At 47.8% G+C, this 26,562-nt stretch overlaps 3 gene segments (V, D, J or C); all 3 read right to left on the reverse strand.

Moving 5' to 3' along the window:
* Nucleotides 1-26,562, reverse strand: part of LOC125629518 (immunoglobulin heavy constant gamma 2-like) — an 85,683-nt gene that overhangs the window by 37,582 nt on the left and 21,539 nt on the right.
* On the reverse strand, nt 4,893-7,716 carry LOC142068872 (immunoglobulin heavy constant delta-like). The segment is given in 4 exon segments: nt 4,893-5,278; nt 5,987-6,316; nt 6,705-7,025; nt 7,437-7,716. Coding segments are annotated over 4 exon segments (1,167 nt in total).
* LOC125629519 (immunoglobulin heavy constant mu-like) overlaps nt 20,699-26,562 on the reverse strand; it is a 28,128-nt gene continuing 22,264 nt past the window's right edge. Inside the window, 2 exon segments of the C gene segment in view lie at nt 20,699-21,109; nt 23,127-23,251. Of these exon segments, the coding sequence occupies nt 21,101-21,109; nt 23,127-23,251 (134 nt within the window).

Here is a 26,562-nt window from a genome sequence, read left to right on the forward strand (position 1 = left end):
GCGAATGATGTCTTCATTGAGACTGAGTCAAAGGAAACACACATAGGGAATAGCCAGAGGCCAAATTGGAAGGAATGGGGGACAGCCAACAGAGGAATCTTTAGGTTGAAGTGCAGAGTGGATTATGGGGCACTAATGAAGCAACTAAGATGTGTTTTACCAGTATGGACATTGGCACTTCTTGCTATAATCCCTTCAGAGGAGAGGTGGGCGACTAGACAGCTGTAGGAAGTCCCCAGAATCCATTTGCTCCTGGACACCTCAAGCTTGCTGATCACTGAGCACTGATGGCTGTTATGGTCACAGTCGTGGTTCTCGTTATCAGCCGGGATGTCAACCTCAGTCTGGGCTGTCTTCTCTTGCCACCAGATGGAGATCTCACTGGGGTAGAAGTCTTTGACGATGCAGTGAAGAGTGAGGTTTTGGTTGCTGCAGATTTCCTCTGAGGATGGGGGCAGAAGGTAGACAGCTGGAGCCTTCAGGGAACCTGCAGCATTGGAGGAGCGCGGTGGGGAGAGAGAGCACAAGAATGGCATAATTGAATATAAAGTATCGTGGGTCAACAAAGTCATTCAAGGTGGCTTTGATTCCAAGGCACTAAGAAAGTGCTTACCAGATAAGGTGGTCAATTCAAGGCTAATTTACCATTCATTATTAGATGATAGCACTCCTTCACTCCCTCTCTCTCCCCCTCACCCATATCTATCTATCTATCTATCTATCTATCTATCTATCTATCTATCTATCTATCTAATACTGTCATCCATCACTGCAGGCCTGGATCTGAGGCCTGGATGCACAAAGGGACTTAGAAATTGCAATGCTTAACCCTACAGTCTATCCCCATCTAGTTCCTTATCACCAACCCTAAACCTACAGTCCATTCCCCAGCCAATGCAGGGTTCTCCCTGACAGTCCATCCCCATCTTGCACTCTAAAATTAACCCTAACCCTATAATTCATCCCTAGCTGCTCACTTATGCTTAACTCTAAAATCTATTCTTAGCTAGTGCCCTAACTTTAACCCTAACCCTAGAGTCCATCCCCAGCTAATCACGTAACCTTAACCACAACCCTACAGTCTATCATCCAGCCAGTCCCCAGTGATCCATTCCCAGCTAATTGAACATTCCCATGGGCTATTTTCCTGTGTGACTTTGGATAGCTCCAGTGAATCCAGGGTCCTTCTGGGAGGCCAGTCTCTGACCTTTCCCCTAAGTCCTCACCATTCTTTGGGCTGATGCCCAGCACATGCTCCGACAGGTCACTCTTGATCTGGCATCTGACGGTCTCAGTGGAGTTCCATTCACTCAGGTTGACCTGCAGCCAACTTTGCAGCCAGATGCTGCCGTTGAGTTGCTCCATCCTCACAGCTCCCAGGTCCGCCAGCTCACCATCCATCGTCCAATTGATGCTGGCATTGGCCAGGGAGGTCTTGCATGTCACAGCAGCCATCTTGTTCATGAAAAGCTCTTTCAAAGATGGCGGCTGTATGTAGGTGGACAGCAATTCTGGTTCCCAGCAGCCTGTAGAGCCAACCATCAAGGAAGTGATCACACATAATGCTATCTGCCCAATCAGTGGGGGATTTTCAGATTATGGGTCCTTAAAGTTTAGAGTGTAGGGTATGTTTTTTCTGAGCTGCTCAGCTCCTACTGGGTTTCTGTGTCACACATTCATAGATTCATAGATCTAAGGCCAGAAGAGACCATTGTGATCATCTAGTCTGACCTCCAGCAATACACAGGCCAGAGAACTTCCCTGAGTTACTTACTGCATGAACTAGAGTAGATCGTTTAGAAAAACATCCTGTTTTGATCTAAAAATTGCCAGTCATGGAGAATCCATAGCCTATGGCAACTTTTTCCAGTGGTTAATTACCCACAATGTATACATTATTTCCAGTCTGAATTTGTCTAACTTCAACTTCCAGACATTTTCATTTTGTTATACCTTTGTCTACTAAATTTAGAGCCCTCTATTATCAATTTTTTCCATATGTAGCTATTTATAAATGGTGATTAAATCACCCATTAATAGGGCCCTACCAAATTCATGGCCATGAAAAATACATCACAGACCATGAAATCTGGTCTCCCCTGGTCTTTTGTATACTTTTACCTATACTATACTATAGGGTAAAAGTATACAGATGTACATAATGTTTCTCAAATTGGGGATCCTGACACAAAAGGGACTGCAAAGCTATTGTAGGGGGATTGAGGGATTGCCGCTCTTACTTCTGCCCTGCTTTCAGAGCTGGGTGTCTGGACAGCTGCTTTCTGGCTGCCCAGCTCTGAAGGCAGCACAGAAGCAATACTGCAAACCCCTCTTGGGCCGGGACCCCGAGTTTGAGAAATGCTCACTTAAGGGCTTTACCTGTTTATATTTTACTGGATTTAAATACATATTCATCCTTTGTTACAACAGCATGAAATTTAAGATTTAAATATTTGAAACCATGAAATTCAAGATTTTAAAAATTCGATGACTGTGAAATTTACAAAAATGGACTGTGAATTTGGTAGGGCCCTACCCATTAACCTTCTCTTTGTCAAGATAAGTAGAATAAACATCACTGTAATTCTTTAATCATTCTTGTAGTCTTCTCTGAAACTGAGAACTGAAAGCTGATCATTGAGAATTGACTTTCGATGTCCAACAACTAATAGCTAAGAATTGATAGATGATAACTGAGAATGGACTTTTAATACTTGGCAATTCATAACTAAGAATTGACAAATGATGACTGAGAATTGATTTTCAATACTTAATGATTGATAATCGAGAATCGACTTTTGGTAAGTGAGAACTGACATATGAGTACTGACGGATGATAATTGCAAGATGACTACTGATGCTGGACAATTCATGACTGAGAATTGACAAACAATCTTTGCTGATGACATGCATACAGAGAAATTAGGGGAATATTCCTAGATCTAAATGGAGAGAAATGAGATGAAAGTTGCAAAAAGGGGGCAACCTTCATGAATGTGAGTTTGGGCACTGTTGAGAAGGGGACAATGACAGGAAGCTGTGGCCAGAGAAAAGATACCCAAGAAGGAGGAAGAGATTTTGGACACACAACTTCCATAAATGTCACCTAAATCCTCTAGGAAGCATGGAATATCTCAGCCTGCGGAGCTAAGTCCTGCTCAGTGCTTACCAGTAGAGTGCAGTGCCTTCTCCAGGGTCGTGTTAGTGGAGCTATGGATCACAGTGCAGGTGTAGGCCTTCAGCGTGCTATATTCGGCTGCCCTGAGCACCAGCTGACAGCTCTGCTGGAACCTCCCATCTCCCAGGGCTGTTGGAGAGGAGGGAGAGCTGCAGTTGAGGTGCTGCTTGTTGAAAGTCCATTGCATGTCTAGGTGCTTTGGGTAGAAGCCGGTGGCAAAGCAGGTCAGATTCTCATGCCCACCTATGTCTGGTGCGTGGAAGACTGTGACTGTTGGGGGAGATGGCTCCAGGAAATCTGAAACAAAGGGTTGGCTTTTTGTTGCAATTTAATTTATGCAGAAGGATGGGGGGAGGATGCTGAAGGTGGGGAAGCTAGGAAGCTGAAGAGAAGGTGAACTCTAATTACACCTAGAAATGTGAGTGTTGTGTAGAAGGAAAAGGCAAGGATGGTGAAGGATTTAGCTTTCAGTGGAAATCTCTAACCACCAAGCTCTTCAGATGCAAACTCTGAAAGTGCAGACCATGCCTCCCTATGGCTCTGGGGGATTATCATCATAATGTGGTGATCCTTAGGTTGCAATGCCAATGCTCCATAGTGACACCTGATCGCATCATGTCATGTTGTGATGCAAATGCTGAGTCATGACACAATCGTATGATACTATGATGCAACGCAAACCGTGGGCCCGTGGCAAGAGAACTGTCTCATGTCATGCTACAGTGCAGATGCTGCTATGCAACCAGGTCATGTCAAGGTGTCATGCAAACACTATGTCATGAAACGACTGCATAGTGTTGAGCTGCCGCGCAAACACACATAACTAAACTGTGACACAATTTTTCCATCATTTTGTATCAAGGGGCAGTGCAAATGCTGAATCATGGTGCATTCACGCCATGCTGAGATGCAGTACAAACACTGTTCCATGATACTACCGCGTCATGTTGAGATGCAGCATCAGTGCATCCTGGGGCATCTTTATTTTGCCACAGCCAGACGTCAACATTTCACAACACAGCATCAAGGCGACAGGTCATGGCATCAGGAATAATCACGGTCATGACAGAACACTGCCAGGTTACAGCAAAACATTAACAAAAGTATAATCCTAGCAGGCCAAAATATCAGCATCTCATGACAAGACATCATACAACAACAACAAAAAAAGCATATCACTACAGTGCAGTATACAATAAACCACCAGAAATCATCACCAAGTCATGATGAGACACCATCCCGTGATGACAAGACATCACAACTCATGTCTATGTATCACCACATAATGAAAAAATAGCAATGTCATGACAAAATATGATGATGTGACAAAGTGAGATCTTGCTGTGACATAATAACAGCACATCATGACAAAGTATGTCCTGATAGTGTGTCCCGTTTCTATGCAGCATAAATCGTGCCATGCTGGTGTGAAATTACTCTGTGCCATAAAGCCACCATGTCGCAATGCAGCTACATCCCACAGCAACACCACAGTGCAGGGGGGTGAAGCTAGACATCACCATATCATGATGAGATATCACGAGCTCACAATCTGCACCCTCATATCCCTCCACAGTATCATCATACTGAGATGAAAAGTCATTACTGAATTGTTCCTTCGAGTCGATTTCCCCAGGGAGGGCCACCCAGTCCTAGTTTTAAAAATCCCGAGAAATGGATTCTCCCTTCCCTTAGGGAAAATGGTTCCCCAGACTTACAGAGCCCACCACTTCTTCCCACTGCTAGTGAATTCTTTCTGGCATCTAGACTCACCTAACACAGTCCTGCTGGTGTAGTGCATAGACGGCAAGGACTCATGGCCTACCAAGCAGGTATATACAGCCCCACTTTCCCACTGAGACACTGGGATTTTCAGGTAGCTTTGGGTAGAGAAGGTTGAATTCCTCTCTTTAGCCACTGGGGGAAGAGTAATGTATCCAGAGGGCTCGATGCTGTGGTTGTCCCTTTTCCATTCAATGAGCAATTCAGATGGGAAGAAATCAGAGACCTCACAGGTGAGCCACACCTCAGCATTGGGGCTGGGTTGTGCTGGCGATGGGATAACGAGGGATACTGAAGGAGCCTTGGCTATGCTGGCACCTGTATGGAGGGGAAGTGCAATGTGAGTTCATCAAGACTGACTTGAAACCCTGAAGTCAATGGAGTTGGGGAATTGGATATGGAGCCTCTCCCCTCTTGGGGGCAGCGGCTCTGACCCGGCTCCAGGGCAGGGGATTGGCTGGCTCAGGGGGTGGGGAATGGGAAATGGGGTCTTTCCCCTCTTGTGGGTCCCATCTCTGATCCAGAACCAAGTAGGGGACATTAAATGGCTCATTTGCCAGCTCTGTACTAGGGGGAGCTGTGCTACAGAATTTGGGGTGTTGGACTCTCTCTCTCTATCCTTTCCGATTGGTTGTCATCTACCTATCTATTCTTCCTCTTCTCTAACTATTTATCCCCATAAATATCCATCCATCCATCCATGCAATGCCCCAACCATCCATCCATCCAGCCATCCATGCAATGCCCCAACCATCCTTCCATCCATCCATCCATCCATCCATCCATCCATCCATCCATCCATCCATCCATCCATCCATCCATCCATCCAATGACATTCATCCCTGCATACATCCATCTATCCATCATATGACTGCATCTCTCTCTCTCTGGGGCTTATAGTACCTGACCCCTTCCCGTGGGTGGCTGTATTTCAGTAAGGAGTGGGAGGGGTCCCTGTCCCTACCCCCTATAAAGCATTAGGGCAAAGTCACTGATTATTGTTTGAGTCCCTTCTCCTTCTCTCACCCCTGAACTTCTGGATGGTCTCCTCCATGCCCTTGAACAGCGAGCAGGGATGAGTCACTCTACAGAGGATGCTTCTCCCGGAGTCCCAGACTCCCCTGGGGATGGCTAGGTGGCTCAGGAGACTCTGGGTCTGGTTGCTGTGATTTTTGGCTTCTCCCACGGTGGCATTGGCAGTCCAGTTGGCACCGTCCAGCTCCCAGGTGAGTCTTGCTTGGCCCAGCTCATAGCCCACTGCCAGGCAAGTCAGGAGGGCTTCGCCTCGAGTGAGCAAGGCTTCCAGGGATGGCTTGAGGAGGTACAGGTTTGGCAGGGGGATGCTCCCCTGACAGGCTGGAGTGGAGAAGAAAGGTAGACATGTCCTTCACATGGTGTGGTGGTGGGGAGAGGCTGCAGGGAGGGAAGGGATGGGGGAGAGGTTGAGGGAGCTGCTTGGGGTAGGGTGAGGGGTGCAGAGCAGAATCAGGGAAGGGTCGGGGGACAGGGATGCCAGGGGGAGCAATGAGGAGTTTGGGGAGCAGGGAAGAGTAGACCAGGCCTGCTGCAGATGGGGTAGGGGGTGCAAAGTGGGAAGGGATGGGGGGATCAGGGTGGAGAGCAGAGGGGGCTGCAGAAGGTGAGGGGGTGGGGGAGTAGGGAGGGGAGAGGGGGTCAGGGAGTGGAGGGGGAGCAGGTGGGGGGAAGGGGAGGGATCCAGGGGGCATTAGGGGAGCTGACTCACCTGCACACTTGCTGGTAGTGCTGAGCTGGGTGCTACCAGTCCCAGGGTGGGTCACATGGCAGCTGTACTCCCCCAGCTCATCCCACTCTGCCTGGGACATGGTCAGGTTGCTGGAGGAGCTGAATCTTCCATCTTTCCCCTGGAGGAGTCCAGCCTGGGTGCCCTCTCTCTCCTTCCCACCCGCCTGCCAGGTCAGCTGCAGGCCCCGGGGGTAGTAGCCACTGGCGGAACAGAGCAAGGCAACAGTGTCACTGGCTCCCAGGCTCGGGCAGGCAGGCAGGATGTAGAGTGTCACTGTGGGGGCACTGGGGAGCATCCAGTCTGCTTGGAGAAACAGAGTCACGGTGGGGTGCTGACAGAAACCCTCCAGAATCATCCATCTGTCTGTCTGTCCATCTGTCTAGCTATCTATCCCCATACAGCTCATCTCTCTCTCTCCATCCAAATCCATCCATTCAATGACCCCTATCACCTTTTACTCCAGAAGAGATAAGAATTGCCATGCTGGAATGCACCCATTAGCCTGTTTAGTTTGGTAACCTAGCCTTGCTACCATACTAAGACTATGTGGCAATGTAGCTCAACATCCCCACATCCTATCCATGACTGGTCCATCCATTCCTGTATCTTCTCTCCCTGACGCTCTGAATCAGCCAACTGGCACATTTAGGCCTTTATCACATCACCAGGAATATAAATATTGGTGTTACAGTAGATCATTCTCTAGTTCACCTTTGCCGACGGTCTTCTTGGTCACCTTTCCCCCTGTCTCTTTATGCTCCACCTCACACGTGTAATTTGCCTCTTCGTCCCATTTGTCCATAGTTGTTTCAAAGCTGGCTCTGTATGTACCATCCTCCATCCTTTGCTCGCTTGCAGGGTGTAGCTTTCCTTGCCACTTGATTGTCACTCCTTTGGGCCTGTAGTCATATGCAATACACTTCAATGTCACAGTTTTCTTCTCCAAGTCTATGGACTGCAGGAGTTCAACTGTGGGTGTTTGTGGATTGGTTGGGGCTGCAAAAAAACCCAGAGCTTAATCTGATAGCAGCCAGGCTGAGCAAAAGGGAAAATAGAGTAGATATGTATAAACAGGTTAGGAAAGGGCTGACTCACCTGCGTGGAGCGATAGCAATCCCTCAGGAGGGTTAGCGAAAGAAAGGAAGGGGTAGTCTTCATGAGGCAACATGCAGGAGCATCAAGGAAGGTGGGCAAGAAAGAGCCTCATGCTGTATCCTAGAGTGCCACAGACACCAACAAATCCAAAATGTGCAACGGGTGTGTGCACCTACCGAGCTGAACGGGAGCATCGCCGTTCAGTTGTGTGGGGTGTTTGGAGTTGTTGCCTTTGAAGTGCACCCTAGAGTCTGATGTCTGCTCTATCGAACACTGTATGAAGGATATGCCTGGTGTCGCTCATGAGATTAGCCTTGTAAAGTACATGCTGTTGGAGTTGGGACTCCACATTCATATGGATGCCCAAGCCACACTGTGGGGCAATGGAGCTGAGGGGTTTCTTTCCTGTGCTTGTATGCACTCATCAGCTTCTGAATCCGATATGGAATCTGCCCCACCCCAGCTCACGTTTCCCTTGAGAACAGATTTTAATTGGGTGCCTGTCATGGCTGCAGATCCACGAAGGCATTTCCAATGTGCTGACAACAAATTTGAGAAATAAGAAGGGACCAGAAGGACAAAATTGTGAATCTTCCACCATGAGAATCCATGTCTAAGTGTGAAGCAAACAACTCCCAGAGGGATCCATGGTTAAGAAGGAAAGAAATTTTTCAGGGAACCACCTCCCAACCATGAAAGACCTCTGTGAACTTTCCCCAAGAGCAAGAGTGTCCACCCCAATATCTTGGCCAAATCACAGCCCAATGAGATTACATTCTGCTCCCACCCTGAAATTCCCTCTTGCAATTAGGACAGTTTTCCTGCACTTCCTTTAGTGGTGATGGGGTCCGTAAGGCTGTGGAATCATCTCCTCAAGGGGTGGGTTGGGATCCCCATTGCTTGGGGCATTTCAGACTGGATAGTGCCTTGGGGGAAAAGGTAAATTTCCTGCACTGGAGTAGAGGGGACATTCCCTACCCAGCTCAGGTTGCAATAAATCTTGCAGTTCTTCGTTTCACCAAATATGGCATCATAATGGAGAGATAAATCCTTCATTGCACCCCTCCCACCAGGGCTCACATGGAGTCATGCAGTTGTTCATGCCATTGGCTGGGATAAGAAAGCATGTGGACATCCCCAAATTAACACCTGCCTCTGAGAATCCACTTACCGAGGGACACCTTTTCCACAACTCTCTTGGGCTCTTCCATGGCCGGGTGATGCACCACACAGGTGTAATTTACTGCTCCTCTACTTTTGTCAACCTTCAGGACACTGTAGGCAGAGAAAGTGCCACTTCCTGACACAGGGCCATTGTTGTAACTGGACTTGAGTTCCGGGGAGTTGTTCTTTAACCATGAAATGCTGATCTCTTCAGGGTAAAAGCCACTAGCTTCGCAGATGAGAGTCAAGGAGACTCTGTTCCCAGAAATGTCTTCATGGTAGGCTCGGGAGATGGTGACGGAGGGCTCCTTCTTACTGATGCCTAAATGAAAAGGAAAAGGGGCAAGAGAAGAATAAGACTTGGTTTGCATGTCTAAGTTAAGGACTTAGATTCAGCAGCTATCACTGTGTGAAGGGGCCAGGGAGGGCAGTTGTTCAGGATAGATGTGAAGCTAGACTAGGCAAAATAAAAACTCAACCCTTGAGCATCATCTCCCTGGAAACTCAAAGGCCCATGACCTTCACCCAAAGATTCAAATGAAGTCCTGAGCCTTCCCCTCACCCTTAAATGGCAACTTAACATCATCATCTTTATCTTCGTCTTCATCACCATCATCATATTCATCTTCTTCACCTCCCTTGTCTTCATAATCACTTCCTTCCTCCTTATCTTCATCTTCTCCAGCATTCTAACGTTCTTTCTTTTTTTCTCCTTCAGCATCTTCATTTCCTTCTTCATTGTCATTGACATCATCTTCATCTCAGTCTTCATCCTCCTCCTGATCTTTATCCTCAGCTTGGTTTTACAGTAATGCAGATGGACATGGGGCTTTGAGCTATTCCTGCGTTCCAAACCTGAACCCTCACCCCAAACCTTGAACCACACTATCTCCTCTTCACCCCAAGTCTCCACCATGCATCATCATGACATTGGGTCACCAACCCATTTGCTCACTCAGATGGAGCCTCTTCCCTCTTTCAAATGCTCACAGCAAAATTCAATACAATTGAGATTTTCAAAGGCTAGCCAAGGGATTTGGACACCTTGGGTATTTCAATGGGATTTGGGCACCTAACTCCACTGGACTCCATTAGAGATTCTCACCAGAAAATATCCCTGAAAGGCCAAATGCTGGGCAACAAGCACCAGCCTGATTTCCAGAGGTAAGAAGTACTTACGCACATCAGATCAGAGTCACAAATAGGACACTAAGTCCCTCACAGGCCACATCCCCAGATCCCAGGGAGCCAGGGGAGTGAAATTCTTAGAGGAGCTGACATTCAATGATAAGAAGACAGTGAGTACTGGGAAAACCTCTCAACTGGATATTAATGGTGATCCCCTGAATGAGAGATTCACAGGGAAAATATTATTTACGGCTGAAATACACCCCTGTGCTGAGGGCCTAGGCTCCACTAAAGTCCTACGTGTCGGGGGGTTTAACTGGGTCTTAGAGGCTGCCTAGGACTTCTGCGGGGTGAGTTTCACCCTCTAATCCCAATTAACAGTGACTGGAGTTTGCCTTTCCCTTTGAGATGCCAAGGCTACTCACCTGCATTGCTCAGGGTTATGTCCTGGGTTAGGTCTCCAGAGCAGAGTGTGGTCACTTTGCAGGTAAATATGGTGCCTTGTCCCCATTGGGCCAGTGACACAGGATGAGAACTGACCAGGCTGGTGGTCCCGTTGCTGTTCTTCTTGAGAGTTTCTGTCTTCGCCGCAGGACTGACTTGCCCATCCACTTTCCATGTGATTCTGCTGGCTGCTAAGTCATAACCCAAAACTAGACAGGTAACATGACCAGAATTTTTGATGACGTCTTCATAGGAGGGTTTGGTTAAGTAGACGGTTGGGTCAAGTGAACTTCTGAGGCAGGCTGAGAAATGCAAAGAGATGTCATTGACCAGCATAAATAATGTGGAAAGGCAGAAAAAGACTATCGAAATCTAGTCTAATCTATCCATCCATCCACCTTCATCAGAACCCTGGTAGTATCCATCCATCCCCCCATTATATCTCTTTCTCTTCCCATCCACCTACAGTATCAATTTCTCTATGGTACTCCTATGTCTCCCATCACACTGGGGTCTAGGTGCAGTCCCACCTACCCTTAGGCAGGGCTGGTTTCTGAGTAACTCTCCACCCCACCTCCCCACCATGCACAGGCGTAGCCCCTCACCCAAGCACTTGCTGGCGTTGTGCATGGAGAGCTCTGTTCCCACTGCTGGGTGGGTCACTTGACAGGTGTAGACGTCCCCCATCTCCCAGCTCTGCCTGGTGACGGTCATGCGGCTCTGTCCCATGTAGAAGCCATCTGTGCCCATTGCAGAGGAAAAGGCTGGGGTGGGGGGGCTCCTCTCCTTTCCATTCACCAGCCATTTCACGTCGGCTTTCCCGGGTCTGAAGCTCAGGAGGAGGCAAACCAGCTCCAGCTGGCTCTCTGTGGCGCTGTCCTCGCAGGTGGGGACCAGGAGGTGAACCTGGGGTGGCATTGCCGAACCACACACTGAGAGCAGAGAGAGGGGAAAATACAGTCCAGCGTCACTCTCTGTAGATCCCCACTCCCCTTCCCGAGAGAGTGCTAACTCTACAGTCCTCCCAGCACTGGCAAAAACCCCACCTTGTTGTGCTGTGTTTACACTGCGTACTTTATTCAGCCTCTAGGGATTAACTTCACAGCCATGTAAGGGATTAAAACAAATGGGAACAGGGCCCTTAAATCATTTAGGCAAATATTAAATGCTTCCGTGCATTCTTTCTGCACATGCTGCATGGAGTGTGTTCTTCTTGGTAAACAGCAGGGACAAAGCTGGAACTTGAGCTGTGTTTCTTTGAACTTCTTTTCCTTAATTAATGTCCTGTTTAAGGGGGACTGTGGTGCTGTAGAGCATGACATGGCATCAGAAGAAAACCTGGGAGAGGACTGACTGTGTCTGATTATGGAAAAAGGGTCAAATGCTCAGCTGATGTAAGTCGGCACAGGGCCACTGACTTCCATGGAGATCAGTCGATTTACACCCGTTCAAGTTCTGACCCCAGAATGCCTAGGTTTGCTGCTCTGGGGTTGTATCCATTTCAAAAGATGCCCGAGAACAGCCGGAGTGCAAGAAACACACACAGCTCCATGACAAAGAGGTGTAAGCGAGTGCTAGCTTGTAAGGGGGTGTAGCCCCGTTAGGGCCAGTGGTTGCTGGGAATTGGAGTTTCATGGGGCTGCTTGCTGCAGTCTATATAAGGGAAAGCTTCTGGCTCAGTGCTGAGGAACGCACCCGAGAGGGAAATCTCTAGATGCGGACCAGGCAGGAGGGCTAGGAACCATGCGGGAAAGGGGACCTAGTGGGAAAGGGGGGGTGTGCTCCCCATCCAGCTGGCTGAACGCTGGGGGGGGCCCGGGTGGCTGGGAGCCTGTGCTCTGAGTTCCACTGGTTTTGCTTTGAGTCCTTGTGTGTGAACAAACCTGGCCTTTGGACTGAAGGAGCGAATGGGCTTTGTTCTACCCCCCCAGTGGGAGGAGTCTGAGTCTGGGTTTGGGTTTGGGTGAGGGTGAGGGAGTAAGGCAGTGAGCCGAAGATTTCCCCTGTACAGAAGGGCAGCATGAGGCTTAGGTGCCATTTCAGACCAGCTGCGTGTCTAAGATTTCCCAAGGTGCCTGAGGGATTTACGTGCCACGTTCCCATGGGAAATGGGTGCCTAAATCCTTTAGGCAGGGCTGAAAAACCTCCCCTTTAGTGGAACATAGGTCTCTGCCCAGGGGTGCGTTTCACCCTGAGGTCAGGGAGAGGGGCACTGAGAGGGGCACTGGGGGCGGGAGTTCTGCAATGACAAAGCACCAGGGCTCAGTGTGTTTCAACACGGGGCCAAACTTTCCCCACTCTTGCAGGGTGAGATTTTTCCAAAGGCACCTACGGGATGTGGATTAAGATTAACTGGCTCCCAGACCCTCTAGGCGCTTTGAAAATCTCAGCCTGGCTGCCCCCTCCTCCCCCCGCCGCATGTCTTACATTCCTGAGGGAACTTCCCGGACACTGTCTTCCCTGTGCCTTGATGCGTCACGTCGCACTGGTAGGGGTCGCCCTGCCGGGAACTGTCGGAGGGGATCAGCAGGCTGCTCTGGGTGTGGAGCCCATTGCTCATCGTCACCTCTGGGAAAGTTTTGACCCCCTTGGTCACTTGGCCAGAATTCCACTTGATGTCCACTGGTGATGGCAAATAGCCAGTTACGAGGCAGGCCAAGCTGGTGTCCGGGGGCACATTGCCGGTCTTGCTGCAGCAGGGAACCAGGGGGAAGACGGAGGGGGCTGTGCGGGTCTCTGGAAAAAGAAAGAGAATATGAGAGAAACCATCAAAAGGGGAAACTCTGAAAACCGGCCACTGATCTACCTACATCCGTCCATCCACCTCCCTCTGTGGCCTGATGGCTGCCTGGCCCAGTGGCCAATTCACTGGGAAAGGAGTCAGGACTCTGAGGTTCTATTCCCAGCTGCTGTGGGACCGTGGGCCTGTCGCAGACCTTCTCTCGCCCTTTAACTTTCCATTGTGAAGTGGTGTCGGAGCGATGGACGAAAAACACGAGAAATGGGATTCTGACCTCGGCTGCTCCAGTGTAAACCTGGAGCAACTCCAGAGGACTAGCTCTGGTTTTGTGCAAGTGATGCTGAAAGGAGACTCTGGTCCTTTATAAGGCAGAAATATTCCCCACACGCCTCACAATGTGAGTCCAGCCCTCCTCAGCTCTCCAGTGTGAAGGGAGCATCAGTACTGTTGTTGAACAGATGGGGAAACTGAGGCCTGGAGAGATGACGTGGCTTCCCCAAGGTGACAGAGGGAGTCTGTGGTAGATCTGGGAATAGAAGCCAGTTCCCTAAATCCCTTCCTCTGTTTGATTACTAGGGCCTTACCAAATTCACAGTCCATTTTATTCAATTTCACATGCATAGGATTTTAAAAATTGTCAGTTTTATGATTTCAGCTATTTAAATCTGAAATTTCATAGTGTTGTAATTGTCGGGGCCCTGACTCAAAAAGGAGCTGGCGGGGCGGGTCAAACTCCAGGGGAAGTTTGTGGTACTGCTACCCTTACTTCTGTGCGGTTGCTGGCAGTGGCCCTGCCTTCAGAGCTGGGTGGCTGGAAAGCAGCAACGGGTTATATGAGGGATAGCTCAGTGGTTTGAGCATTGGCCTGCTAACCCCAGGGTTGTGAGTTCAATCCTTGAGGGGGCCATTTAGGAAGCTGGGCAAAAATTGGGGATTGGTCCTGCTTTGAGCAGGGGGTTGGACTAGATGACCTCCTGAAGTCCCTTCCAACCCTGATATTCTATGAGTCTATGACTGTTGGCTGGGATCCCAGCTCTGAAGGCAGAGCCGTGGCCAGCAGCAGCCCAGACGGAAGGGTGCCTGGTTTGGTATTACCACCCTTACTTCTGGGCTGCTGCTGGCAGGGCGCTGCCTTCAGAGCTGGGCGCCTGGCCAACAGTCGCCGTGCTCCGGCCGCCCAGCTCTGAAGGCAGGGCAGAAGTAAGGGTGGCCATACCGCGACCAGACCCACCAACAGCAATTCCGGACCCCAGGGCAGAACAGTCCATGGGCCCCCTAGAAAAGGATGGCTGAGGTTTACGCCACTTACTCACAAGCCGCGCCCGCGTGGACGTGGTCTGTCTTTGCCTTTCACATGCCCGCCCGGCTGCCTTTGCTGCTGCCAGTACCACCCCACATGTGCCTAGGAGCCCTGCGGCCCGCCCGGGTGATTTAAAAGGGCCTGGGGGGTGGGGAGGAGGGGGGACGAGACTGCATATGAAAGTTCAACTAATAAAGCAAAAGTGATAGTTCCCCACCACCACCAGTCTACGTGGGCAGCAGGGAGCCATTTGGGGAGGTATTTTAAGAGGGCGAGTGAGGGGGTATGGAGCAGGAAAACTCCCCAGCAGTGGGGAGGGGGCAGCAGCAGGGGTAGGTGACTAGCAGCTAGCGGCTGCAGGGAGCTGCACTGGGCAACTGTGGGGGGCAGGAGCTAGGAGGGGGTAACCTGGGGCAGGGCAATCTCCATTTGCAGAAGTTTCTCCTTCCTGGGCTGTCCCATGCCTTGTTGCTGGCAGAGAATGGGCAGCCGCGTCTCAGGGCTCTGCAAGCTGCACCCACTAAGCCCCTTCCCATTTGGGGAATGACTCAGGGTAACAGTTTCCCACCTGACAAAGGACACTTCACTGCAGGTCAAACGCATGGGAAAATATCCCAAATCAGAGGAGATTTTACATTGACATTGATGAATTAGAGAGAAAATGGGGCAAAATTGGAGGGGGAGATGAGAGAAAGGGTCACTAACGTGAGAGAAAAGGAGAGAAACCTGCCTGGATTTTATACCCATCAGTGATAATCAGGGAGAAATGGGGGAGAATTTTCTCCCTCTTGGAGAGAGAAATGGCCAAATCAGAGGGGATTTCATTCGTCCCCCTCCCCCTAACACCAGCTCGGCTGCCTCTGGGGGTTCCTGGCTGCACAGAGATAGTTCAACCCCCCTAACCTCCCCCCCCCCACACATTTCACACCATCTTTCCTCTCCCCCCATCTCTGGGTGATTTTCCATCCCGTCCTTGCCTGACCCCTCCCTCCCAGACACACAAGGGGAAAGCCCCCTGGGCCCCGCCTGCTCTTTGTCGCCCCAGCACTGCCCCGGAGCACAGCCAGCCTGAGCCGGGGGCCGCAGGAGGGCAGTGGCTCCATCACTGTCCAGGCCCCACCCAGGCACGTGCCCCGCCTGGGAGCAGATCCCCAGGAGCTGCGAGACCTGCAGCTCCTGGGGCCTTTGTGCAGCTCCTCTTTCCTGCTTGCCCAGCGCTGGCCCCAGGTCTCTCCGGCTCCTGGTGCCTGCAGCTCCGGGCTGGGGGTGGCAGAGCCCAGGGCTGGGTCCAGCTGGAGAAAGTCCCCCCGGGCTGGGCACACAAAGACTTTCAATGAAAGTCTGTCCCTGGCGCAGGCCCAGCTGGGGAAGCACCAGCGGTTCAGCCCGGGCTCCCAGCTTCCCTTGGAGGCTACAGAGCTCCGCCCCGTGTCTCTGTTCATTGTTTTTCCTACTTCCTTCCTTCCTGCCAGTAATCCCCCCCGGACCCTCCCACTGCTCCCTCCGGCTCCTTCCTGGCTCCTTCGGTACCGACTGGAGCCGGGGCTTCTGGCCGCTGCTACCGTGACAGTGGCCAGAGGCCCCGGGCCCTTTTAAATCATCCGGGCCCTTGGGCAATTGCCCCCTTTGCCCCCCCATCAGCAGACCTGACTGCAACCCCCTAAAATAACCTTGTGACCCCCCTGCAACTATCTTTTGGGTCAGGACCCCCAATTTGAGAAACACTTGTCTCACCTGTGAAGTGTGTATAGTATAGGGTGAAAGCACACAAAAGACTAGTTTTCATGGGGAGAGACCAGATTTCATGGTCTGTGACATGGTTTTCACGGCTGTGAATTTGGTAGGGCCCTATTGGTGACAACACCGTTTGTTAAAGCTAGAGAAAAGCCCTCCACAAGTCACGGATGGAAGAGATAACTCAACAAGTGCCCTTTCTCCTCCGGTCCCGGCCCTTCTGTGCAAACAGATCTTTCAAACCATACACCTCGGATTCTGGGCTCTTCAATCTGCCTCTCCAGGACACTGACAGGTACAGGGGCAATTCACTGAGGATGAAATATTCACTCCCAGGTGGTTTTCCCAATTTTACAGTATTTTGGGGGTTGCAGTTCTTATTTCCGGATTCTGGTGGACTCTCCATGACACGGAGTCCTTAAAGCCAGCTTTGGCCTCTCTTTCTAACTGCTCTGCTCGACCAGAAGGTGGGGGCTTGGGCCAGGGATCGCCGGGGGACGTGCCGATCACGGTGATCCCTTCTTCTGCCCTAAAACTCCACGAATTGATGAGTTCTAAACAGGTCAAATTGCAGTGGACATTCCACCACCAGTCATGGTGCAAGGAACCACCCAACTACTTCTCACCACCTTCACAGGAGCAAGGACCAGAAGAGACCCTTTGTATAATGAAGACAAACTGCCAGGAGACGTTAAAAGAAAGAAAAGGTGGCTACAAGGGAGAAAAGATAGCTGTCTACAAGTATATACATCCTCTCTCTCTCTCTCTCTCTCTCTCTCTCATATCTACAAAGCATCTCTCTCATATCTCTCCTGTATCTGGATACCCTATAAATACATTCAGAATATCATCCTCCCTTCCAAGCACAATATTTTTAACATTCCCGCCAGACACCTTACTGCAAGCTCCTGAAATGTTTGGAAGAAGTCAGGGAGTAATTAGTCAGGAGAATCAATGAGAAGTTGAACTGATGCCCTTGTCAATGAAGCTGTGACAATTTACAGGCTCTGCCCTTCGGTTTCCATTGAAGTAATAGGAATTGGTAGTTCACCTGTCCTGCCCCCACCCCCTGGGGGCCCAGGCAACCTTGGTACATTAGCCTTCCACCACAGCTGCTTATTCCAGTATATCACCTCCCCAAACCTCAGACATTTCTTGAACCAAAGCAGATCATCATGAACCTTCTCAAATGCTCACTGAACTTATTTGTTTCCGACTCTGCAGCAACATGTCTCGATTTTGAGTACTTCTCTGGCAGCCGTTACCATTGTACCTGGGCACCTCACAAACTTTAATATCTTTATCCTCTCACACGTCCCATTGAGGTAGGAGGACATCCCGATTTACAGATGGGGATCTGAGGCATAGGCAGGCTAAGTGATGTGCCCAAGGTCACGCAGGAAATGATGGAATTGAATCCAAGTCACTAACCATTGGATCACCCTTCCATACCAGGGCTTTCCCTGCCCATCCTGTTTCTGTGAGCTCTCCCTGGCCTATTTTTGCAAAAAACTTAAGGGCATATTTTTGGAGAAGAATCCGAACATTCAGGGTCTTAATATAAAATAATCCTTTTTCTGCCTCTCACTCGTTACAGTCTCCCAGCTCTGTTACTTACCAGCAGACCCAGTGGACCATTAAAATACGTGCATCTCAGCTACGTCTTACCTGGTGAAATCCAAACACGAGTAAATCTCTACTGAGTGCGGTGACTGTATCCAGTTGCACCAAAGAGCTGGTCTTACCTTGCAAAGGCAGATTTGCATGTCACACCAATCTCTTTCAATGGTGCTTCATCACTGGCACACCCATGTGATAATTATAGCAGTCTCCGTTTTCTTGCTATTGAGCAGAGTTGAAATTGCAGCCTGGGTTCATTGGCCAATGGCTAAGCCTGTCCATGAGGGGACCGGCCAATGGCTAAGCTTGTTAGTCAGAAGACAGGAGAATATCGCTCCTCAATCTTTCTTGCTTCTGTTGCTCAAGTTAAGGTGAGTTATTCACCTTCTGGGGTGAACTGACCTGGAAAAGTAACAATATAAGAACCATTCCCCTTGAATTCCAACCAGGGACTGCTATGAGGTGCTTGGAAATGATTTCATGGCTGCCTTTGTACTTCTGAAATCCAGAGGAGAAGAGAATGGGAATTGCTGCCCTCATGGCATGTTTGGTCAGGAGACCCAGAACTCTCTTCAGGGAGAAAGACTTGAGGAAACAAGAAAACATTTGGAGAAGCATCCACAGTTTTCTTGGGCAGGGTGTTGTTGCGATAATTGGCCTACAAAGTTACCCGCATTGTGCGCTCGACTGTAAAAAGCGAGCGTATGTTTGTAAGAGGTCACAATAACCTATCACAACAAATGTTGATGGGAAAAGGCATGAAAGGGAGACAGACTGAATTAATCCAAGCAAAAACACCCACTGATGTAACTCAAGAACTGTGTTAAGATCATGCCTGGTAAACAAGAACAATGAGAGACAAAAATCAGTGAACCAAAATGGGTGTGTTGAGAATTAGGCCTAATTGGCGGGCAACACAATGAGGGGCTGGGCTATTCTGCCTGACACTTTCTTTTGGAGTCCCTAACCCTAATCCTGAGAGATGTCCTGACCAGACGGACCAGAGAGAGGAACCCAGTTGATACCACCACCTCCACTGGCTCCGGCTGAATCCAAACACTACCTGGGATGCGAGACTTTGTCTCTCCCCACCCCCACAATGTGTCCATTTCCTTTTCTACCGTATTTCTTTTCTCTCTCTCTTTCTCCTTCTGTCTGATAATAGTCTGGCTTAGCCAGCCAAGACTAAACATTCTGCAACACCGTTGTCAGCCTGTGACCAGAGAGGGGCCAAACAAAAGCAAGGCTCTAAACACCCTGATGCTGGTCAGAGTTTGCCATATCTCGGAGTGGCTGGTAAAACCGGGTGCTATGCCTGTGTTTCACCATCAGTGAGGTTGCAAGTGAAAGTCAACACCAGAGACAGAAGTTGCATTTTCTCTCTTTGCTGGTCTTTTCCCTCCCCATTTTATGTGCGTTTGCTTTGTCTTCTAGGAAACAGGATCAGATTTTAACAACAACAGCGTCAGTGACAGCCCCAGCCCATCTCAACTAACTTCTTCTCTTTTCCCCGAAAGGACAGTTGTTACCATCTTTGATACCATCTAAAAGAACCATCAAACAAGGGCTTTTTTCCTCCTAAAATCTCTGTCTGGCTGAAGGGGAAGGGAACCAGTAATGTTGTTAAAATGAAAGCTGTATTTAACACGTTACATTTCACAGGCTTTACCTGGTTTTCTTCTTTTCTATATTTTTAATAAAAGATTGAAAGGGTTTTTAATGGTGTATTTACCGTGGTGCTAAGCAAGCTGAGGTCTCTGCATACCAAACCCCAAACCTTGTTTAATCTTGAATGGTGACTGGGTTTATCACGTGTGAGACTGAGTGACGCAAAAGATCAGACCAGATTAAGATATCGTGGTGTTGGCGTCAGCTAAGAACCTGAGACAGAGTGGAACAGCATGGCACCCTGCAATGTCAACCCACCATACTGCGTCAACACGTTAGGCTTACTCCAGTGTTTTAAACCACCGTTGCAGAACGCTGTCGTGCCTTTGGAAGTATAATTTCCTGTAATCACATTGTAATTTTAATTTTGCCCATTTCACGTGACAGCAGTTTTACAAGTATTTACCAACTGGTTTGATGTTGTTCACCGCTCTTCTAGTATTATTATACCTAGCAGACCAAACTGAGATAAGACCCAAATGTGCTGGGTGCTGGTATATGGGCTGGAAAACATGCCTTACGCAGAGAGACGTAGAGAGTTCAGTCTATTTAGCGGACCCTTAGAGAAAGTTCAGAGGCAACTGGATCTTAGTCTATAAGTACCTGTGCTGGGTGAAGATCTCTGATAGTCAAGGACTCTTTAATCCAGCAGACAAAGGTGTATCAAGCTCCAGGGGCGGCAAAAATTTAAATGAGAAATAAAAGGCAACTTTTTAGCAGTGAGAGGAATTAATCATTGGAACTGCTTCCCAAGGGAGGTAATGGATTCTCCTTCACTTAGAGTCTTTTAATCAAGACAGGATGTCTCTTCCTAAAGGTAGGTTTCAGTCCAGCCACAAGGTATTGGGCACATAGGGTTTTTTACAGTAGCAGAGTAGAATAATTTCTTCCACTGCATGAATTACTGGGTGAAGTTCTCTGGGCTGTGCTGTGTAAAAGGTCAAGTTAAATAATCTACGGGTCCTTTCTGGCTTTAAACTCTATGAGTTGTAAGGCCAAAGAAAACAATTATTTGTTACTGTGAAATGCTTACACGTAACAGTGAGTACCAAGTAACAGTAAGGATCCACAAGAAAGCTCTTGATATGTCAACATAATAAATTTCTTTATTTCAACATGAAAAATATGTACAGGGTGAGAAATACAAATGTCCGGGGAAATGACAAGTTGTGCAATTCGATTACATATTTCCATTAACATGCAACTTCGTATGCCAGCAGAGATTGCATTTTGCATAAAGCAGAGATTACCAGGACAGAAAGAAATAAAAAACTGTCCAAACGTGCATTAAAAATGGAGATAAAAGAGCATAAACAATAGACAGAAAGTCCAGTTACATTCAACTGAAGTCTGAGAACATTCCATAGGCAGGTGAACACAACAATTGCACAGGTGACAGAGTGGAGCAAAGTTTGGAACTGTTCTTCAGGAAAATCGCTTTCTGTGGGCTCCTTTGGTTGGAATGATCTTGGGCTGTTGGGTTTATTTCACCTGCAATGGTAAAATTACCATTATGTAGGACACAAGTCTCATTCATTGAATTCCAAAGTCTGCCAGCCTATTCATGTTGAATAATTTCTTATTTTTCTTGCCATTCCATTAATTTCATCACAGTGCCATTTTATTCTGTTTTATTCTACTCTATTCTGTTCAGGTTCTTATACAACTCAGCCTGAGTAAGGAGGTCCAGAATCTGGTCCTAGGACACTTGCGAGAAGAAGAGACAGAAAAACAGATGTTGAGATTTTTTTCTAGGTGGCTAAGGGATATGGATACACAGTTCCAAGTCTAAATGCCCTTAGGCAGATTTGAAAATCTCAGGTGGATGTTTTAAGGCCAGTGTTTCGTCTCGGCCTCCAAATTTCCACCTCTGCACAAACTTCTGAATTTGCCCATGTCAGATGGGACTTGACCTTGCATACTGAGTTGTTGAACAAAGGTTTTCTTTCAAAATTCCACTTGAGCACCTTTGAACACCCTATTTCTAACCTCTGGAGATCTATGATCCCATCAGTTGCCTGGATGCCTGTATTAATTAATACAGGCATCCAGGCAACTGATGGGATCATAGATAATATACATATTAATACTTAATTAATATTAATTAATACATATAATACATATTAATATATCAATTTATATGTCACCTGTATTATTATTATTAATGATTTCTGTTATGGTAGCATTAAAAGGCCTCAACTGAGATCAGAATCCCATTATGTTGGGCACTATACAAACATATAATAAGAGCCATCTCCGCCCTGAAGAGCCTACAGTCTAAACAGACAAGACAGACACCAGATGGAGAGGGAAGAGTAGCAGAGAGTGGATGTGATTTGCCCAGGGTCAGAATAGACCCAAGGATTCTAGGGTTCTAGCCCAGTGACCAAAGGCCAGATTTTTAAAGGGATTTAGGCACCAAAATATCTTTGAAAATCTGGCCCCAAGCCACTATGCCATGCTGCCGTCCTAGCCTAGTTGTGGTATCTAAGCACTTCACAAAGATTAGGTTGGACTGGATATTTAAGTGGATACCAAAAATATGCAGAGTTACAGTCAATGTTGATAATAATTTTGGGAGGATATTAAACCACATGCTTCTAGCTTTAAGTTAGTCTCTAACTATTAGAGATCAGGATGAGAGCTCCATGAGTGACAGAGCAAGACCTTCCTTCTTGGCTTTGATGGGAGCTGCAAATTTGCAACTGAGAAGATGAACATGGGTGTTGGCACAATGCCATCTATTCACACCATTTGCTTACATGTGCTTGCACTAAACAACAGGTGCCAATTTAAAGGCCAATTTTTTATTCCATTGACTTTAGGCTCCCTTGAAAAGACCATCCTTGGCCAAAACCAACCACCTCTCTCTCTCTAGCGTTGGTTAATCCCTCAGTTACATGGTGGTGCATCTAGAGTTTGACTTTGGCAGTGCTTAGCAGAGAAGTCAGCTGGCCCCATGTTTAGGACACTGGGTTGGATGCAAGAGTCCTGCCCATGCCACAGACTCTCTGTGAGACTTTGAGGAAGTCACTTCATTGCTCAGTTCTCCATCTGTAAATTGGGGGAAACAATTTTGCCTTCTCTAGTAATAGACGGCAAGCTCTTTGGGGCAAGGGCTGTGGCATCCCATGCGTGCATGCAGTGCCTGTCACAATGGGGCTACAGGGACCTAAATAAGAACAACAGTTGACGGTGTTGTCATAGAAGCTAGAATTTTGGACCCCTCTCTTCACTTTGCCTGCCTGCTGGATTCTCCACCAATTGCAACCAACCTCCTCTCTAATCTACTATTGTGATCTCATTTGGGTCCAGTTGGCATACCCAGTGCATCTGCCAGGCTGGGAGTTTGGCGCCTGACTCCCATTAAAAAAACAATAGGAATTGGGTGTCTAACTCCCTTAGGCTCCAACCCCAATTTCCAAGCGCATTCCCCTTGATGCATCGCAGTCTAGACTAGGGCATTCTCCTCTCCTCCCCCTCCTGCAGCAACAAATTGCCTCTTTACCTTGATAAGTGTCACTGTGGTGCTGTAGAAAAGACTCAGGAGGAAGAGGATGATAAAAGTGGAAGCTGTTGTCCAGAGGTTGTAGAAGTCTTCCTCTTCAGCATCCACGAACGCATCTAGATAAACTTTGGACAACACACACATACACAAGATAAGGACCGGTTGGGTGGCATCATATGGAGGAATCTCTGAGTACTGCTACGGGGAGCACGTTGGGAGGGGAATTGGGTTAGGTGGAGTTTCCAGTAGGTAGGTTGGAGGTGTTAGTAACAGAGGAGGTCAAGCCATTTCCATTCCCTCCCAGATCAAGTTATCTGCCAGGTTCAATGGAGGGCTTTCCCCTCCCTGTGGAAGACGTAGAGTTGGATTCTCAGCTGGTGTAAATTGGCATTGCTCCATTGTAGGCAGTGGAGATACAGCCAGTTTACATCAGCTGGGGACCGGGCTCATTGTCTCCACTTGGGTAGCTCCTGATCTGATTCAATGGGAGTTGGGAGGTTGGATTTGGCAGCTCAACGGCCTAATCCAATGAAGCAACTCCATAGTCCCACCGTCAATAGCAAGGATGAAAAAAGAGACTAAGGGTGGGATTTCCTACATTGCTCATTTCTCTACATGCTTTTAAGAGGCTGTTTCTGAAGTGCCTTTAATGGCTAATATTTTAAGAGGTAGAGAGTTTTGTTTGCACTGCATTCATGGGTGAGGAATTGGAGTTGGGGAATGGATAGACAGACCGACAGCAGATGGGAGTGTATGGCAATAGATAGAAATACTTAAGACTGGACTTTTCAAAACAACCCAAGGGATTTGGATGCCAATTTCCTGGGAATCTTTTATTTTTAATTGGGAATTGGGCATCCAAGCCCCTTTGGCTTCTTTGGAAATGTTTGGCTAAATTATTCCATAAAAAATACAGATTGAAGCTTTGAAGGGTGGAGGAGAGAGAGAAGGGGATATTGGCAGACCTGTATGTCTGTAGGCATGTTCTCCTCTGACCACAGAATGTTACGTATGAATATATTCTGCCTATAAATGAATATATTTCTGCTCCCTGCAGGCACGTCTCTGGGTGTTCTTGGTTGCAAACTGAAAATGGGTGATGTTAATTTCTATGCAGAGGGGCTTGTGCAACCTTTAAATTCTATTCTGAGGGACTATTAAGAGGGACTCAAATGTTTCATCGACCTTGTGCCGGTCACCCTTCCACCGCAAGGTCATTATTCTGGCCAAAACTTCTACTTTAAAGGATGCATGCTAGTATTGCAAGGGCGCATATGGGAGAATGAACAACAGAGAAGAGGAATAGTTTGTGGTAGTGACTGGAGAAGACCAAGTCATGAAGGTTTTTGATTCATGAACAGAGAACCATGGAAAATGACAATGAATAGACTTCAAAAGTTTTGATGATTCAGATCAGAAGCTTCTCTGAATCTCTTGGGTGAGTGGGAAATCTCAGATTCCGCTCTTTCCTACTATAGAAATTGGATAAGGGGGAAATGACAATGAGATCTTGAATGACCATTAATGGTCAAGATTGAGTTTTACATTTCATGCCAAAGAAGGGACTTGTGTGAATGTAAGTTGTATCCAAGATGCAGTGAGGTGTCTTACTGTGGCTTCAGCATGGGTAGTTGTGGGACAACTCTTGTTTTTAAAAGAGTCTGCTGAGCCCAGAGTTGGGGGCGGGGGGAATGGAGCTTTATTGCAAAGTGAGTTTTCTGAAAAGATTGGATTTTCATCTGTGAGAGATGCTGTTGGGTTCATGGCACTTTTTATTTGAGTTGGTCAGAATTATTTTTTTTTAAATTCATTGGAAAATTTTTAATTTGTTTGGCTTGAAAACTGAAATGTTTCATGCAAAAATGGAACAATTTCAATTTGGAAATGGCACCATGGTGCCTCATGGGAGTTGTAGTTCCGGAGTCTTATTTGCCCATCCTATTCTAAAGCCCAGGCTCCCTGGTCAGACCACATCTCCCAGGACGCACCACAGTCTTGCCTTTTCTCAAGGAGAGGCAATGCATCACAGGACAGGCATGCTTACAGTGCATTATGGGACATGAAATCCAGCTGGGGAGCCTGGCCCGGAGAGGAGAATGGGAGCACTCGAACTACAGCTTCCATGAGGCACCAAAGAAGCATTTCAGAGTTGAAATGTTTTGGATTTAGAACCTTCCATTTTTGACAAAAAATTAAATCAAAGTTTGCTGTGGAAAGCAGAAACTTTGTGAAAAATATAATTTGACCCGAAACCCTAAATTTCCATCTAAAGCAATTTAGACAGATTTTTTTCAACCATCGCTAATTTTTAAATTTGTATTGACAGGAAGTAGATAATTAAGACACTCAACAAGAATTCTCTGTCCCTAGCAGAGAGAACTTCCTTGGATAAGGCCTTCAGTTCATGTAAGCCTGGCAGGTTTGGCTTCCTTCCTTCCTTCCTTCCTTCCTTCCTTCCTTCCTTCTGCAGTACTTTTCTATCTATCTTTCCTTCCCTCGTGTATATCTATTTATCTACCTATCCATTAACTCATTGCAGAATCTGTCTCCATACAAACCCCACTAGCCACCTATCTAAATTCTTATATAATGCAATGATGGTACCTATCGCACTAAGAACTGGTCTGACACTCACTACGTAACAGAAAATATTTTGGGTCACTACTAATCTGGGTTGGGATTGGAACCAGTGCACGAAGGAGGAAAAGACCTCATAGCTCAAACCCCAACCCTGTTGATCTAGCAAATGTGTGGCTGGATTAAAGCTGGTGCCCATGAAAGGGGAAAGGCCCCATATCCCATATCCTGCAGCCCTGAGCCAGCCAGCCCTCTGCCCCCTGGGGACTGAATCAAAGCTGGTGCCCCCTAGAGGGGAAATGCCCTATATGCCATTCTCTGACACTCCTAAACCAGGTAATCCCTCTGAAGTGGTGTTGGATCAGAACCAGTGCCCCAGAGCCCGAAGAACCCATATGCCTTTCCTTAGCACCTTTATTCTCTCCTTTACTAAACAATTTTGTATTTTGAGATTAATAAGAGTATCGTAGGCTGTATCTGCAAACCCGTCCCTGGATGCCAGGCTCATAACGCTGCCCACCATTGGGTTGTTAAGTTGTGTGAGCAGGGTATTTTCCCCCAACTTGGTGGCTGATCAGGGCCAGCTTTGAGAGTGATTGTCTTTTTTGGGGTGATCTGGGTTCCTGTCCTATTAAGAAGTAGACTAAGGCCCCAGTGTACAAAAGGCAGTAGGTGGGGGATATGATGCCTGGCTGGCAAACTGGTGGAACACTTTGGAGTCATGAGGTGATAGATGCTGTGAATCGTACTGTTTTTCAGTGGTGAATAAAACGATTACTGGGTATGTGCAATGCTCCTTAGGGTTCATCACGAACAGAGGCAATGCCCCAAAGCATGGAATCATTGCCATATATGCATG

The sequence above is a fragment of the Caretta caretta genome, chromosome 13 (genome assembly GCF_965140235.1).
Source record: "Caretta caretta isolate rCarCar2 chromosome 13, rCarCar1.hap1, whole genome shotgun sequence".
Taxonomy (NCBI): Eukaryota; Metazoa; Chordata; order Testudines; family Cheloniidae; genus Caretta; species Caretta caretta.